This window comes from Sus scrofa, chromosome 12 (genome assembly GCF_054392235.1).
Source record: "Sus scrofa isolate SSC_HxYL_T2T_F1_AM1 chromosome 12, Sscrofa_HxYL_maternal_Yorkshire_Landrace_v2.0, whole genome shotgun sequence".
In the NCBI taxonomy this organism is placed as follows: Eukaryota; Metazoa; Chordata; class Mammalia; order Artiodactyla; family Suidae; genus Sus; species Sus scrofa.
This window is the reverse complement of record NC_139394.1, coordinates 1862501-1880471: the sequence shown is the minus strand read 5'-3', so window position 1 is coordinate 1880471 and position 17971 is coordinate 1862501. Positions and strand designations below refer to the sequence as shown.

At 55.1% G+C, this 17971-nt stretch overlaps 1 protein-coding gene across 48 annotated transcripts in view; it reads left to right on the top strand.

The window, feature by feature from the left end:
• Nucleotides 1–17971, top strand: part of RPTOR (regulatory associated protein of MTOR complex 1) — a 309620-nt gene that overhangs the window by 180418 nt on the left and 111231 nt on the right. For all 48 annotated transcript variants that reach the window (XR_014820511.1, XM_084983236.1, XM_084983251.1 and 45 more), the window contains one exon: nucleotides 13–188. Coding sequence is in view for 47 of the 48 variants with exons in the window: in XM_084983236.1 (XP_084839362.1) it covers nucleotides 13–188 (176 nt within the window). In the remaining variant the exon portion in view is untranslated. The remainder of the gene's footprint in view (nucleotides 1–12; nucleotides 189–17971) is intronic.

The following is a 17971-nucleotide window of genomic DNA, read 5'->3' as shown; positions in this document are numbered from 1 at the left end:
CTGTCCCTGCAGGTGGCCGCTATCAACCCCAACCACCCACTGGCCCAGATGCCCTTGCCCCCGTCCATGAAGAACTGCATTCAGCTGGCAGCCTGCGAGGCCCACGAGCTCCTGCCCATGATCCCTGACCTCCCGGCCGACCTGTTCACCTCGTGCCTCACCACCCCCATCAAAATCGCCCTGCGCTGGTGAGTGGTCCCCCAGGCTCGGGCCGGGACCAGGGGCTTTCCTCTTGGGGCCCCGGCGGCGGCACCCCGGTTGGACCTGCGTGTGGGTCCCAGGGACCCCTCTCAGCACCTTCGCTGACCGCGGCCGTGTCGCTGGACGGCCCCAGGGTTGGCCAGGCTGGAGAGTGGGATTTCTCTTGAACAACGAAAAGCCTTCCTTAGTCGCTTAAGTCCTTGCTGGAGTAAAGCAGGATCTTTCAACTTATTCTTAGCAGTAAAAAAAAAAAAAGTCACGAGTTTTTCCCACCACCGCTCTTTTGGGAAGTTCCGCGCTCTGGCGAGTGTGACGGAGGAAACACGTGGGCCCTTCCGAGACCCCGGCCCGGCAGGACACGCAGCGGCACCCGGGGCTTCCTGCTCCACACCCAGCCTTTCCTCTCGCCAGTTGCCTCTCTTTTAATACCTGCTTTTCCATTTCGTGTTTTGCTGGAAACCTCCACGTGTGTCTCGTCCTCGGCTGGGAGACACTGGCTCTGCGGCGCGGCCGTGTGGGTTCCCTGGGCTCCGGGCGCCTGCCTCGGCGCCCCGCCAGGCGGTCCTGCCGCGCGGACCTGCAGCCCCGCTCCTTCCCCATGGTCCTGGCGGACGTGCAGAGACAAGCCAGGCCTCTGGGGCGCGGTGGCCTGCGGTGGCCCCGAGCTGCGGGTGGGATAAGAACTTGGACTTGCAGCGTTGCCTCTGTGACCGCATCGTGCTGACCCTGGCAGGGGCGTTCCCCCTTCACCCCAGCCCCCCAGACCTGGCGGTGGGTCACCCCCAGGGAGAGGCCTCTGCTAGCGCAGCTGATCCCTCAGGAGCTGGAGGAGAGGGTGGCCGACAGGGTCCCAGGGGCACGGCCCACAGACGGAAGACAGCTGAGCTGGATGTCATGTGAGGCAGGACTGTGACCAAGCACGGAGCGTGTGACGGAGGTGACGGGAGGTGCTGGCAGCAGTGGCGGGAGGCGGGGGGCTGCTGTGCGCGTTTGAAACCCAGGACACCTGGATGGGACTCCTGGTGGGACAGGGGCCGCAGCCTGAGCGGGCATGCTGGGAGGTGACACTGAGGAGCTGGGAGGCAGCAGGAGGGGAGACGGGGACAGAAGGTCCCTCGGGGACGGAGGAGGGGGCCCGGCAGAGGCCACTCGGACCCATGTCCGGGGCTGGAGAAAGAGGGGCCAGACTGGCTGCCCTGCCGTGACTGTCGGTCTTTCTGTTCCTTCACTTGTAAGCGAGTTTCTCTTCGGACTCTCTCCTCCGCGCCGGCGGTCAGAACAGGTTTGCGGTGCCGTTTAACCCGACCTCAGGAAGCTGTCTGTCGAGGTGACGCAGGGAGTTGTTCATTTTACTTGGGGCCCAAGAAGTGATTCCTAAATACCACCCGTGTCCTTGAAACCTGCGCAGAGCACTTGCCCCAGAAATTCTCCATCTCATTGAGGAGACAAGACGCAGCCTGAAGGTTCCCTATGTAAATGGGCGCTTTCTGCCAGGCAGGGGAGTCCCCACGGCCCCAAGGGACAGAGCAATCCCTGCCTGCGGAGGGGCGGGGGAGGGGCGGCCCTCAGCCAGGAGAGTTTGTCAGTAATACTTACCTTTTTTGGTTAAAGGTGTTTTTGTCCCCATTAAAAATCTGCTTAATATTTTACAGTTAAAAATTAGAAAATTTGCTTTAGTAAGAAGAAGAAAAAAGTCCAAGATTTTACCCTCCTAGCCACAATTAGTGTTAATTTTTGGCTTAAAAAGTCCATCTTTTTTCCTGTGTGTGTACACTTTGGCTTGGATGTAATTAGACTGAATTTATAATTTTGCATGCTTAAACCTTAACCTAGCACACTTATTTATCCTTGGCCACTGGAAACTCGGAGCAAACATCATTTGCAGTGATTACATGATGTTTCACTGTGCGATGTTCGGTCTTATTTAACCAAGTCTAGGGCTTCAGGATTTAGGATTCAGGTACATAAGGGCAGGGAAGCTCAGAGTAGCGCGAAGGGGGTCCATGGACTTTCTGTGCAGGACCAGGTAGGAAATAGTTCAGGCTTTGCGAGCCAGAGGGTCCCAGCTCTGCTGTCATAGCATGAAAGAGCCATAGCCAGTATGGGAACAAGTGAGTGTGGCTGTGTTCCAGTAAAACTTTATTTCTGAAACAAGCTGTGGGCCAGAGTTGGCCTGGGGACCATAGTTTGTCACCCCCTCGTTTCGAGAATGGAACCAGGCTTTTAGCTGCGGACGACTGCTGCCCTTACCTCTTGGGCATGAACCTGAGCCTGCGTGAGCTGGGAAAGGGCCTTGTTCAGGAAGGTTCCTTCGTGACTACGAGGACGATTTAGCAGCACTGCACCCGTGTGCAGCACAGCTGCCAACTGGTGTCCTGTGCCTTGTAAACAGAGTCCAGCCTTAGGTGACACGCACACAACGCGTGTGGGGCAGGTGTGCGTGTGAATCTTATTTGATGCCGAAGTCGTTATTGGGAGACATCCGTGTCCGATTTTTGTTTCATTTTTGCCCCAGTCTTTCTTATATTCAGAAACTCATAATTTCACTGGTTCTGTAGCGAGGAATCCGTTACTCTCCGTGTATTTCCTTACTCGCTTATGAATGTAGCATGCGAGTCCCAAGTATCTTGTGTCCTTAGGCTGTCTTCTGCTCACTGGATCGAGTGGCAGGGTGCCATTTTCAGTTTATTATGGGCACATTTGTGCCCCCGAAGTTAGAGCTCGGCAGTGTTTTAATTTGTCGTGGGACCTGCTGTAAAATAGACTGATGCCCGCTGCCCTGTGCCGCTTGCAGTCTTTGTCCGTAAGTGAAAATGGCAAGTGTTATTTTGGATTGAACGGAGGTCAAGAAATGTGTTTGCTTCCTTTCAGTTAAACTTAGGGATATCTAGGAGCTGAAATGCTAATGGCATGATATCAGCATATATTTGCCAGCTGGGCAAGCCCTGCCCTCACATTTGCCCAGCGGGCAAGGCGGCCAGACGCCCTGCCCTGCAGCTGGACTCGGAGGCCTGCACCTGCCGGTGGCGGTGCCATGCACCGCGTCCTACTTGTCTCACCGCGGACTCCGGCTTTGTGTTTTGTGACACCTGTGACATTTGCTGTGCATTTTGTCCTCAAGACTCAGCCAAGATGCAGTCAGAAGTACCTTTGGAAACATAAATTCTTGCTGGCGTTTGATGCTGGGCTTAACCGTTTATCCTCTGGAGACTTTTCTCAAATGTGACCCCCTGCTGGAGAGCACGCTTGCTGCCTCCCACTCAGTCTGTGCCTTGCGTCGGCTTGCTTCTTGCAAAGACTGAGTCGATGACTGCCTTCTTACGTCTGAAGGCGGGCAGTCTAGACCTGTTAGCCAGTGGCCTCGTCTCACCAGGTAACTTACTCTGTAGGAATGTCACACGTGGCGTCTTAGGCCTTCGAGGAGGCAAGTGTAATTGGGGCTTATTCACATGTCTCCTCCGGAGGCCTTCCCGCCGTGGCCCTAATGTACGCCGATCCTGCTGCCCTGACGGCTTCGGGGAGTTTCCAGTCCTTCACGTCATACCTCGTCCTGCGCCCACTCGCAGGAAAATATTTTTTCTCCCCAAACTAGACGATGTGCTCACATGGTCCCTGTCTCTGACGTACACTCGAGTAAGATGAATATCATAATGTCTTGTAGCAAAGCTCTCTTAGAAAGTTGACGTGCAGAACCCTGATTTATGCTGCTAAGAACCAGACGGAACCAGATGGAACGGCACGGGCTGCCGGCTCCCTCCCTGAGCCCGGTCCTAGGATCGATGATGCCCGCGGCCAGTCCGCTCACTGAGTCGGAAACATCCTCGGGAGTGGCTGGGCCCACCGGGGTGGGGTGGAGCAGGTGAGCACCAGGGCTCGGGCCGGCCTCCTGGTGAGTGTCTGGCTCCTCTCCCATTGCCCTGCTTGGGTGCCGCTCGCCCTGCTGTGGCCGTGGTGCAGGCCGGCAGCTGCAGCTCTGATTCGACCCCTAGCCTGGGAACCTCCATATGCCGTAGGCAAGGCCCTAAAAAGACAAATAAATAAATAAAACAAAAGACTTGAAAGGCTGGGAGTTCCCATCATGGCTCAGTGGGTTAACGATCCAGCGTTGCCGTGAGCTGTGGTGTAGGTCACAGACCCGGCTCGGATCCCGTGTTGCTGTGGCTGTGGTCTAGGCCGGCGGCTGCAGCTCGGATTAGACCCCTAGTCTGGGAACCTCCATATGCTGCGGGAGCGGCCCTAGAAAAGGCAAAAAGACAAAAAAAAAAAAAAAAAAAAAGACTTGAAAGGCTGAAAATCAGAGAATGCGTTCCTCCGTGGCCCAGCAGGTTAAGGATTCAGCGTTGCCACTGCAGCAGCTTGGGTTCCGTCCGTGGCCCAGGGACTTCCACATGCCGCAGCGCAGCCAACGAGGAGAGAAAATCAGAAAATGAAAGAAGAGAAACAGGAACCCAAGAAAGGTGGAGTGACAGTTTTAATATGTGTCAAAGAAAACCTGAGATTTAAAAAAGTATGAAAAGGACAAGGAAAAATGTTTTATCACGGTAAAAAGAGCAGGCGATCAAGAGATGCATGTCAGCGACCACGGCTCTCTGTCCGTCCAGCACCACGGCCTTGAAATACGCCAGGTGAGGTCGGACGGAAACGTGGGTAGAAATGGGTGAGCCAGGAAGGCGGGTGCTGAGACCGACCGAGTGGATAAAAAGTGAAAACAGTCATTCAGATTTTGACAAGGTTGGTCAGCTCGGGCCTGACAGAAGCAAGCAGAACAAGACACTCAGCAAGCACAGAACCCACGTCACTTCTGAGCAGGGTGGGCCGTTCGCAGAAGTGAAGTGCGTACCAGGCTGCAAGGGAAGCGTTCATAGCCCCGGAGAATCGACGGCATATGAACTGTTCTCAGAGCAGCGTGCGGTGGAGGCGGAGCGCAGTAACGAACAGGTCGCTTTAAGAGCGTCTGGGAACTAAAAATCTTACTCTTCGAAAGAAGGTCCTTAAAGAGGAAATACTTTTTTGTTTGTTTGTTTGTTTTTTGTCTTTTTGCCTCTTCTAGGGCCGCTCCAGCGGCATATGGAGGTTCCCAGGCTAGGGGTCCCATCGGAGCTGTAGCCACCGGCCTACACCAAAGCTACAGCAACGTGGGATCCGAGCCGTGTCTGCGACCTACACCACAGCTCACGGCAACGCCGGATCCTTAACCCACTGAGCGAGGCCAGGGATCGAACCCGCAACCTCATGGTTCCTAGTCGGATTCGTTAACCGCTGCGCCACGACGGGAACCCCAAGAGGAAATACTCTTTAAAAGTTATGAAATACTCAGAACTGAGCGGCCGTGAGAGCCGAGCTTGGGTGCTGTGGGTGCAGCGAACGCAGCCCAGGGATCCATGTGTATCATCCCACCACGAAGATGACAAAGGAAAGCAAAATCCAGGGTTGGCCTTACAGAGCCGGGAACGCAGGAAGCAGAAGGAAAGACGGAGACCAGTGGTCCTGCGGAGGAAGGCCGCCCCGAGGCTCGGCGTCCAGGGCACCTCTGGCTGGGCCTCCGGTCCTGCCTCCCGGAGCAGCAGCTCCCAGCCCGGCCCAGGACGCTCGTCCCCCGCTCCTCCTGGGAGGGCCTGGAAGGCAGGGCCGTTCTGCCCAAGGCATCCGGCGTCTGCTTTTGCCTCTGCCTGGCTTTTCCCCTTCGAGTCGAAGGCCTCCCTCTCTCGGCCTCCTCTCTGCAGCTTGCCCGGCCCTAATCGGCTGAAATTCAAATGCCGGCAGTCGCCGAACCCGGTCCGGCCGCGAGCGGGCATGGGCGGCCCGCCTTCCATCCTGCCTTCAGAGGGGGCGGAGCTGCGGGGCTGTGACGGGAGAGCCGGGTTTCAAACCGCGTCCCTGCGGCTCTGACCCTGGGGGCTGCCCGCGTGGCGCCTGGCCTCCTTGTTGGCCCTGGTTTTCCCCCTGGTGCCCCGTGTCTCTGTCTGGCTCTTCTTCTTTCTCTTCAGAGGAAGTTGAGACCTGTGAGAAGGTGTCATCCAGTGTGTTTAAGCGGAGCCTCGGGCACTTACTTGCTTGATAGAGGCTGTCCCGGGCTCTCGAGCAAATGTGCTTAGTGCAGAGACGAGATGCCCTCCCGTGCCTGGGGAGTAAGGCCAGGGTTCTCTCTGGCACCACTTCAGTTTTATATGCAATATTCTATATAGAGGCGTCATACACTGTGTGTGTAAGTTACACGAAGCGAATGTAGTTAAACACAGAGTATAAACGTACCCGGTAAGATGGCTGTGACGACCGTGTGCAGTGCAGGTCATCTTTCACGGCTCATCGTCTGTGGGTGCACACTCCCGCGTCCGAGCACACCTGAGATCCAGCACCGTCTTGCAGCCAATAACGTGCCTCTTTCATCGGCAGCCCTAGAGATGCTCGGAAAAGCCCGCGTCGAGGCGCGTGCCACGGCCTTTCTCAGTGCGCCGGCTCGGTGTTTATCGCTGGGGTCTGGGAAATCTGGTGTCTGCCGCAGGTGAAACTGCTGCCCTGGGTGTACCCACACCGGAAAGAGTCTCGGCGTCGTGATGGTGAGTGTGGATTTAATTGGAAAAGTCCAAGATCTGTGGTCTCAGCTCTCTCTCTAGGACCAGAAAAGAGAACCACCTCCGAACCTGAGACAGTAGAAGAAAGAAGAAGACAGCAGAAAGCAAGACGGTAGAAAACGCACCAGCCAAATGCAGCAAAGCTGTGGAGGCAGAGGGTAGTTTCTGAAAAGTTCAGAAGCATTTTTAAGCTCTAGCTAGAATGGTCAAGAAAAACAGAAAAACGATACATCTCCTGTTTCAGAAATGAAAGAGCATCACGACAGATCCCACAGGCACTAAAAGGATACTATGGGAACCCTTTTAAGTATGAAGGCCCTTGTGCCAATTTTAAATGCTACGTCTTCGGTGAAATGGGTGAGTTTTGAGAAAGACGCAGATTACCAAACGTGAGGCAAAAAGGAAAAGAAAATCTGGATAGTTTGTATCTCATGAAGAAATTGAATTCCCTAGCTCACTGCCTCGCCAAGGAGACGCCACACCCAGATGTCTGCTGATAAATTCTGCCAGCGTGTGAGAAAGAAGGGATACCCACCCTCTGCAACCTCTTTCAGAAACCAAAAGCTAACTTCATCCTGAAATCAAAGTCAGGTTAAAACTCTGCAAGGGAAAAAGGAATCTGCAGACCAAGACCCCTCACGAACACAGCTGTGAAAAATCTTAGCAAAAGAGTATCGAGTGAAGCCTGACCTTAGAGAAGAGGAAGTGTCATGATCAAGTAGGGTTTGTCTCTGGCGGGCAAGGTTTAACTGTGAAAAATCGGTAAACGTAATTCATTACATTAGCAGAACAAAGGGAAAAACCCATATGATTATTTCAGTAGATGCATGAAAATCATTTGACAGAATTTGGCACCCGTTCATGACACACGGGTTCAGCAAACTGCAAAATAAAAGAGAACATTCTGAAGCTCCGAAGAGGCATCCAAGAAAAACCTGTCGCTGACATTGTACTTTCGATGGCGCTGGACCCGACGCTCTCCCCAGAGACTAGAGACGAGGCCAAGATGCCACTCGCGCCGTCCCTTTCAGTGCTGTGCTGGAGGTCACGGCACAGGCGCTAGGAGGGACGAAAATGCAAAGAAGGCAGCACGGTTGTCTATGCAGAAAGTCATGAGGCGCCTCCAAAGAGCCACTGGAACCTACAGTGCACTTTAGCAGGTTTCCAGGAGACAAGGCCACTGCCCTCAAGTCAGTTTCATTTCTGTGACATAACGAGGAACAGTTGGAAGTCGAAAGTTAAAATCAGGACTGCTATTGGCCATGGCGTCACACTTCTGAAATACTTGGGATGGATGGAACAAATTGTGTGCCAGACCCCACGTAAACTCTAAAGCGTCGCAGCGGGTGAAGAACCTGACGTAGTGTCCGTGAGGATGTCGGTTTGATCCCTGGCCTTGATCCGTGGGTTAAGAGTCCGGCATTGCTGTAAGCTACAGCGAAGTTCACAGATGGGCCTCGGATCTGGCTTGGCTGTGGCTGTGGCCTGCAGCTGCAGCTCCAGTTCGACCCCTAGCCCAGGAACTTCCATATGATGCAGGTGCGGCCATAAAGAAAGAAAAAGAATCCACCTGCAGCAGCTTAGGCCGCTGCAGAGGTGCGGGTTCAATCCCCTGCCCTGCACAGTGGGTTAAGGATCCGGCGTTGCAGCAGCTGCAGCTCGGGCTCAGTCCCTGGTCCCGGGAATTTCCATGTGCTGCAAGTGCAGCCACAAAACAAACAACAAACAGAAACATCGCCGAGAGAAGTTGAAGACCCAACTAAACAGGGAGTTATACTGTGCTTCTGGAGCAAGAGACTCAGTATGTTAAGATGTTAATTCTCCTCAAGTTCACCTATGGAGGCAGTGCAGTGTCCCAGTCAGAATCACACTTTTTTCCATATTGATAAGCCAATTTTAACGTTTGTGTAGACATGCAAAGGGCCTAGCCAAAACAATTTTGAAAGAAGTGCATGGTTCTCAGTTCCCGTTGTGGCGCAGCAGAAACGAATCCAACTAGGAACCATGAGGATGTGGGTTCGATCCCTGGCCTCGCTCAGTGGGTGAAGGATCCGGTGTTACCGTGAGCTGTGGTGTAGGTCGCAGGCGTGGCTCGGATCTGGCATGGCTGTGGCTGTGGCGTAGGCCGGCGGCTACAGCTCAGATCCAACCCTGAGCTCGGGAACCTCCATGTGCCGTGGGTGCATCTTGAAAAAGCAAGAAAGCTAAAAGAAAAAGAAGAAGTGCATTGTTCATTTCAAGGTTTGATCTAAAGCTGCAGTAAGCCAGGTATAGGTTTGAGGATGGAGCGGAATTCAGGGTGCAGACATCGACACGCACGGTGGCCAGTCCATGGGGATGGGGTGCCAGACAGTTCGGTGGAGGGGCCCGTCCTTTCAACAGGTGCTGCTGCAGCAGCTGGCTGTTCATTCAGGAAGAACAACCCCAGCCCCAAGTGTACACTGAACTAAAAAATTAATTTCTCATCTTCTATGTAAAAGACTAAGCTATAAGACGTACAGATGAAAACAGGAGAAAAATGTTCATGCTTTCTTACTTGTAACGCAGAACATTAAAAACCATTTAAAACTGATATGTCAAAGTTCACCAATAGACACCGTTAGGAAAAATAAAATAAGCCACAAACTAGTGGAAGAGATGGACAATACATGTATCCAGAATATGTAAACAACTTTAAAAACTCAATCTTGGAGCTCCCGTTGTGGCGCAGCGGAAACGACTCCGACTAGGAACCACGAGGTTGCGGGTTCCATCCCTGACCTCGCTCAGTGGGTTAAGGATCTGGCGTTGCCATGAGCTGTGGTGTAGGTCGCAGACACGGCTCGGATCCCACGTTGCTGTGGCTCTGGTGTAGGCCGGCAGCTGTAGCTCCGATGGGACCCCTAGCCTGGGAACTTCCATATGCCCTGGGTGCAGCCCTAAAAAGAAAAACAAAACAAAACAAAACTCCATCTTAAAGCGACAACCTGAATTTCAAGTAAATGGCCAAATGATCGGAGGAGACGCTTGGCAGAGAAGAGAGATGAACGGTGGATGGATGCGTGAAAGGTGGGCGTGTGTGGGCCAAACCGTGGAGTAACTGGAATGCTCATTCCTGGCCAGAGGACGGACATAGCACAGCCACGTTTGAAAACGTCTTAGCAGTGGCTCTGGGTGTGCACACAGCACGCAGCCTGTGGTGGGCTCCGTGTACTTAGCCCACAGCAATGAACGCTGTGCACTCGCGGTGTCGGCGCCTGGAAGCAGAGGTGCCCGTCAGGTCGTGGTGCAGACCCTGGCATGTTCCTCTCACCAGTGCAAAGGGGCCGAGCCGTCGGTGCAGCAGGAGCGAGTCCCTGGCTGAGGGCAGCGGGGCACAGAGCCGTCCCCCACCTGCGATTCTGGGCCGTTCTCAGAGGACCTGGGCCTGCCAGGCCCAACGCAGGGGCGCGGCCATCAGGGGTGGGGCGAGAGTCTCTGGGGGCCGTGGTGCTGGGCTGTGCAGAGACACACTTGTCAGCTCCTGCACTTACCGTCGCAGATGGGTGCGTTTTATGGTGTGCAGGTTGCTCGTCCTTCAAGTTCATGTCCGTGGTTTAGATGCATTGTCTCAGGTGAGAACCTAAGAAACGTTTTGCTTTCTTGTAGGTTAAACACAATGGGTATAAGTTAGGTTTGCAGGTGTACATACACTCCAGAAGGGCGTGCTTTGTGTAGACTCGGGGGCCTGCGGGGTATCGAGACGGAGGGACTGGGGGCCTCGGGGAAACGGCAGCCGCCTGAGGGTGTGTTCCACTCACAGAGCCGGAAGCGCGCTCTGCACACCTGACAGCGAAGGACGGTCACGTGTGTGGAGCAGACCAGACAGGCAACCCTCTGTGAGGTACCAGGGCTTTAAAATCAGGTCTCCTTTCTTCTCTTTTAAACATCAGATGTCAGCGTTACAGTGTTTTCCCAAGGCTCGGTGTCATTGGTAATGGTAAAAGGCTAAGAAATAACCTTTTCAGAGTTACTGCCTAAATATTGACCCATTTGACCAAATTTTAGGCACGTGGTGCCTTTTGAAAATCAGCTTAGGAGTTTCCGTTGTGGCACAGCAGAAAGGAATCCAACTAGGAACCATGAGGATGTGGGTTCGATCCCTGGCCTCGCTCAGTGGGTGAAGGATCCGGCGTTGCCGTGAGCTGTGGTGTAGGTCACAGACGCGGCTAGGATCTGGCGTTGCTGTGGCTGTGGTGTAGGCCAGCGGCTACAGCTCCAATTAGACCCCTAGCCTGGGAACCTCCATGTGCCGCGGATGCGGCCCTAAAAAGCCAAAAAAAAAAAAAAATCAGCTTATTTCTCTAGAAAGAGTATGTATGTATGTATTTATTTATTTATTTATTTGAAGGCCAGGTTGCCTCTTTATTTTTGCTCACATTGGGGCTTGTGTACCTTCTGGTAATTTGCTGTTAGCTCAAATGCCCCCTTCTCCTGCAGTGTCCCTCACAAGAGGCCGTGGAGGTGTCGTCTCGGCCGGCCCTCCCTGGGCAGCCCGTGAGCAGGGTCCGCTGCACGCCTGAGTGCCCAGAGGGTACCGCGTGGGGAAGACTCGGGAGCGAGCGTGAACGCAGGTCTTTTAACGTAACCGGGTGCTCAGAAGAGAGCTCAGCTCGCAGTGGGGCTCTGCCTGCCACCGCGCTGTCGGTGTGATTCCAGGAAGTCTCCTTGGGTGAAGTGATGCTCAGGTGATAGAGTGGCCCCCCCGGCCTCCCGGGCCTCCCGACGCGCCTCAGCCAGTGGGAGCGAGGGCGTTTGTACCCTGCTGCTCGGTGGCTGTCGTCACTGTGTTTCCAAATTAGTTTTCATCGCTGTTGGAAGTCGCACCTGCAGAGCAACCGAACGGCATCGCTTTCTCTGCAGCCATTACTTGTTCACTGCATTTGCTTGTCGCATCTTCAGATTGGATTCCTGGGCATTTTAACGGCACTTCGACTTCATATCTGACCCGTGTGCCCAAGGATGCCAAGTCGGTACATCAAGTCTCAGGGCTTCAGAGGGCGTCGGCGCACTTTCACGACCGCTGTGGAGACGAAAAGGCAGTCTCTGGATGGGTGCTGGGCAGGCTGGCAGCCCCTGGGAACTGATCTTAGCCTCCTTTCACTTGGGCTGGGATGGAGTTGACGGTCCCTCCAGGACAGCGAACAGCGTCGCATGTTGAGTACTGGGACCCTGGACCACGCACTGCCCTGTGGCTTTGCTTGACCCGACCCTCTTGCGTGCACAGCCACTCTGCAGGGTTGCGCTGGGCCTGTCCCCACACTTGCTCCTGGGCCTGGTGTCCGTCCCCCTCTGGCCACAGCGCCCCAGGGTGTACCTCTGCAGCCAGCCCAGCCGGGCAGCACCTCTGGGTCCCTCCCTCTGCTTAGCCTTGTGCCCCCGCCAGGGCTCAGCAGAGCGCAGGGACTCCCAGCCCCGTGCTTTGCCCCCCGCCCCCCACGGGAGGCTGTGCTGCCCTGCAGGGCAGGAGACGGAGGGCCTCGGCTGCCAGCCCTGCGCTCGCCTCCTGTTTTCAGCCTCCTGGTGCCTCTCAGACTCCTCCTTCCCTTGATTTCTGCTTGTCTCAGCTCCTGGTTCCTTGCCTGGGCGCAGCCCCTCCAGCTCTTGGTTCAGCCCCTTTCAGGGCGGCCGGAAAACATGCGAGCTGCTCAGGTGCAGCCACGCGAGGGGCCGCGGGGGCCCTGCTTTGTGGCCAAGCCCCGGAAACCCTTGGCTTACCCCCCGCCCACGGAGGGCAGGGTCTGGGGTCGGGGTGAGGAAGGTGCAGTCCACAGGTTTTGCTCCTCACAGAATGGCCCAGAAACACGTGCCACTGTTTGAGAACTGGGTGGGGCTTCGTTTCCTCCATTCATTGAACAATTTTATAATAGGAAACCGTGAAAAGGATGAAACGAAAGAAAAATCACCCAGAATTCCGCCCGGCTAATAAGCAGCTCTTTATTTTTCCCAAGCCTCTTTATACTTTTTGTCCGTATATGCTCATCATTTTACTTAATTGGAGTGATATATAGAGCATCTATTTTTAAATGTTAAGATTGTCATTTTATACTATTTACCTATTATTTTATTTCCACGTCTAATGTTCTATCACACTTACAGACCGTGTTAAAGTACTTCCCTATGATTGTCCAGTCGGTGTCTGCAGACTGTCTTTCCTCTTCGTCTTTGTCACACGGCACCAGGCTCTTCCTTTTTTTAGAATGTCTCCTAGGATGTGTTTCCAGGAATGGGGTCACGAGGCCCCAGTGTATAGTTCACCTCAGTCACCAACGTTCTGTACCGAAATGTTGAACTAATTTACACTTCTCCAAAGCACACACATGTGAGCGAGTCGTTTTCAACACAACCTGATTGATTTTTGGAAACCAAACGTGCCTTCCTTTGCGTGTGTCGTTTGTGGGTGCAGCGAAGGGACCGGTGTGACAGGCAGGTTGTGGAGATGGAGTCGTCTGCCGCCGGCGTGATGGGGCGTCCACAGGGGCCTCCGGCCCAAAGCTCCTGGTGGACGAGAGTGGAGTGCCGGACGGTCGGGAGGAGGAGGATCCGGGGCCGGGATGGCGCCCTGTGTCACTCCAAGTTACAATCGCACGTTATTAGCACTCTTATGTTTTGCCAGATTCACCGATAATTACTTTTCAGAGGGTTAACAATGGGCGTTCCCGTCGTGGCTCAGCGGTTAACGAACCCGACTAGCATTCATGAGGAAGCGGATTCGATCCCTGGCCTCGCTCGGTGGGCTGGGGATCTCGAGATGCTGTGGCTGTGGCGAAGGCCAGCAGCGGTAGCTCCGATTCGACCCCTAGCCTGGGAACCTCCATGTGCCGGGGGTGCGGCCCTGAGAAACCAGAGAGGCGAAGTGGGGGTAGCAGTTGGCGCAAACTCGAGTGTAGGAAGAGGTCGAGGTCAAGGGCGGTTTTCTGATGTTCTCGCGTTTCCTTTACTTGCGTTCTCACGCGGAGAGCGGGGAGGCCTAGGGAGGCGCACACGCGATGCCGGTCCGTGTGGGGACCCCTCTCCTGGCCAGCCGGGCCACGCCGCCTGCACCCCTGCAGAGCGGGCTGGGCAGGGCCGGGCCTGGGCCTGTCTGCAGCTCCCCCAGGCAGCTCGACAGCCCGAGAGGCGTCTGGTCTGCCTCGATCCTTTTGCAGCTCAGAGCCCCGTGCGGCGGCACCCCGTCCGTTCCTCGGCTGCCCCCCGGGAGGCGGGCCACCGGAGGGACGGGCCCTGCAGCGTGACGGCGATGCTGCTGAGCTCAGCCTGTTCTGTGCTGCCGCCCAGTCCGCCTGGCCCTCGCCGAGCTGTGAGGTTCTTCTCGGGGCCCAGAGACCCTTCTCCCCAGTGCCCTTGACGCCTCCGTCTTTACCTGACTTTCTGGTGAGGGAGTGTGAGGTCTTTTTCTTGTTTCTCTCGCCGTCTTTCCTTCCCTCCACTCTACAGTTGAGGTAACATTCGCATAACATAAGTGCACTATTTAAACTGTTTTACAATGTAAAACTCACTCTTTAGTGTGTTCGCCATGTACGGCAGCCGTCACCCCTAAGCCCACTGTGCGTCCGTCACTCACTAGCCGTCCTCTCCATCCCCCCCGCCCGACGGTCCCCAATGTCCTTCCTGTCGCTGTGGACATGCCTGTCCTGGACGTTGTGTGCCCCGACTCGCAGGTCACCCGCTGAGTCTGGCTCTCGCCCAGCACGATGCTCTCGAGGCTCATCTGGCCGCGGGTGTCGGACGTCGCTGCTCCTCGTGGCTGAGCCCCTCCCCAGGGCCGGGCTCGTCTGCGCTGCTGTCTGTCTGTGACGTCGAGTCTCTCCACGTCTGGCTGTGTAGGTGCTGCCGTGGATATTCGCGCAGACGCCTTGTGTCGACCCCTCTTTTCGGTTCTCCCGGGCGCACCCGGCTGGGATTGCTGGGTCCCCTGGTACCTCTTTCAACCTCTTCGGGGACCACAGGCCCAGCGTCTCTGTCCTTGGGCTCCGCTGCCCTTATCCGACGGTTCAGACCCTCTGCTTGGTTTTAGTGGTGTGCTCTGCCCTCCTCTTGTGGGGCTGGAAGAGTCCTGTGTGTCTTCTAAGCCCCGGACCCCGATCGGATAAATGATTCGCGCACCGTGTTTGCACATAGTCTCCCGTTCCGTGAGTTGTCTTTGTACCTGCCAGGTGACGTCCTTTGACGCGGGAGGTTTTTCACTTCATGAAGTCCTTTTTATCTGTTATGTTCTCTTGCTGCTTATGCTTTTGGTGTCATAGTTAAGAAGCTGTTGCCTCACAGGAGGTCGTGAGGATTTCCACGCACGTACCTCCTTCCAGGAGTTTTATGGTTTCAGCTGCTATGTTTAGGTCTTTGATCCACTTGCAGTTAATTTTTGTAAATACTGCAAGGAAGTCTCAAAGAAGCATACTTTGGCGCAGTGGCTTAAGGATCCAGCATTATCACTGCCGCGGCTCGGGTCGCTGGGTTCAGTTGTTGGCCGGCGAGCTTCTGCGCGCCTCGGGTGTGGCGTTAAAGAAGGGAAGAAGGAACAGCCAAAGCCTTAGTTTGAAAAAAAAAGAAGAAGTATGCTTGGGACTTTGGATATGTTTTTGACATTGAGAGCGTCTGTAGGATAGTTTGAAAAAAAAGAAGAAGTATGCTTGGGACTTTGGATCTGTTTTTGACATTGAGAGCGTCTGTAGGAATGACAGGTGTGTTCCTGGAACAGCTTTGCAGTTGTCTAAGGAAAGATGAATCTGAAAGTTGAAGCTCTCCCTGCTTACAATGTTCTGTGTAGTCGGTGGACTGCGGCCGCCGTTGGTTTATTGCGTGCAAGTGAAAAATTAATTCATTATACAGTTTACCACTGTGGAGAGAGACAAAATCTCATACCAATTGCACCTCTTCCGTAAATGTTTGCAGTTTTAGCATGACGAGTACCTAACAACCCTGAAAAATGTTTTTTTTCTTCTTTTTTTCTTTTTAGGGCCGCACTTGGCACATGGAGGTACCCAGGCTAGGGGTCGAATCGAAGCTGTAGCCACTGGCCTGCGCTGCAGCCACAGCAACGCCAGATCAGAGCCGTGTCTATGACCTCCACCACAGCTCATGGCAACACCAGATCCTTAACCCACTGAGCAAGGCCAGGGATCGAACCTGTGTCCTCGTGGATGCTGGTCAGATTCGTTTCCACTGAGCCACAGGGGAACTCCTGAAAAATATTTTTCTTTCATGGATTAATCACGTTGCCAGCATCATTTGCCAACCACACAGTATCATACGTTCTCCGTATCACAGTGTCGGGCTGGCCGCGTCTCTGCTTTCCGTATTGGGAATGGATATCAGGTCCTATCTTTTTTTCTTCTTTTTTCCTGTTCTGGCTTCTCTGCGGCATATGGAGTTCCCGGGCCAGGGATCACATCTGAGCCACAGTTGTGACCTACACCGCAGCTGCAGCAATGCCGTATCCTTTCACTGTGCCGGGTCAGGGACTGAACCTGCGTCCTGGCACTGCAGAGACGCTGCCAATCCCATTGTGCTGCAGCGGGTGCTCCTCAGGTCCTGCCTGTGACGAAGAGCGGGTGAACATGGGCGTCGGGTGGCAGTCCGCCTCCTTTGGGTTATGAGAAGCTCCTTCCCCGGCTCTCTCTCCTTCCTACGCGAACCAAAGAGACGCAGGCCCCCCAAGAGGAAGGTCGCAGGCCTCATATGCCTGCTGCCTCTTGGAGTCTCGGGTAGAAACACCCCAGAGAAATCATCTTTCTAATGTTTTTCTTTTTTGCATATTATTTATTTTTTATTTCTTTATTTGTGGCCACACCCACAGCATGAGGAACTTCCCGGGCCAGGTATCAAACCTACGCCACAGCAGCGACCCGAGCCAGGCCCTTCACCCACTGGGCCACCAGGGAACTCCACTTTTTTTCTTTCACTTTAATGTCCTTTTGTTTTTAATCGATCACATTCTCCACTTGCTGCAAATGATTGAAAGGATGTTCACTTGGGGTTAGGATGGTAACGACCAGGACTGGAGGGAAGGGGCACAGCCTGAACTTAGACCTCCCATGTGCACCCTTCGTGGGGCAGGGAATGTGCTGCCTGGCGTCTGGGAGGGGCCGCACGGCTCTGCCTTGGCCGTGCCAGCAGCTGGGACCATGTTCTTGTGCTTCATGCAGAAACAAGCCCTCTTGCGGGCACCTGCTGTGGTCACTGAAGAGGCAGTGGCTCGATGGCCCCGTGTGGGCTCTGACCCGCACCACCCCTCAGCCGTGCCCAGCCCCGCACGATCTCAGCGAGACCAGGCGGGACGGGCTCGGCGCTGTTTGCCCGTACGTGCCGCGGTAACCTGGCTCTCACTGTGGCCACACACCACTTCCCATAAACACAGCCACAAAAAGAAGTGGTCGGGCTCTCTCTGAGGTGCCTGGCGGGTGAACGGCCACTCTGTATCCTGTGATGGGCTCTTTCTGCTGCAGAGCAGAGGGACGTGGGGTCCGTGACAGGCTCCCTGAAGGGCAGCACCCTGACCAGGCCACTGACCTGATACCTAAACCAGAGACTGGGAGCCCAGGAAGAGAAGTCAGCAGGTGTGGCTAACCGAGCGCCCTCACGGCCTAACTTCCAAGCCCCCGGCCTGGCCTCGCAGCCCAAGGACAGGCTGTGCGCCAGGCACGTTACCCTTGACAGGTACGAGAAAACGCAGCCGGAACTCGCCCGTTTGTTCCCAGAATGCCAGGAGTTGGCTCTGGGACACGTTCTTCTGATGGGTTCAGCGCGGTGGGGCACGGAGGAGCCGATGGGGTGTCCGGCCTTGCTTCCCTCTGCCTGGCCCGATGTCGCTGCGGCTCTGGTCGGCCGCCGGCGCTTGCTCTGCTTCTCCCCGAGGTCCGCAGACCTGCCGTTTGGGCTGTGTCCACCTGCTTCCCGGCCGACAGGCACAGCCTCAGTTCCCACAGCAGTTAAGACGTCCCTTCTCACCGAGGCGCTCGCTTGGCGACGTCTCGTGCAGGGAAGTTCAGTCGCGGTGGCGCCGTCAGTGTCCGCGAGCCGTGCCGCTCGGGGGCGCCTTCCCTTTTGGTGTCAGTGGGGAGGCGCCCGGGGAAGCACGCGGGAGAGCTCAGGGGCCGGAGGGGGTGCAAGGTCGACATACCTTTTGACGTGAGACGTCCATCCCTGGAGGACAGCGGGCGGGAGCCGAGGCGGACTCGAGC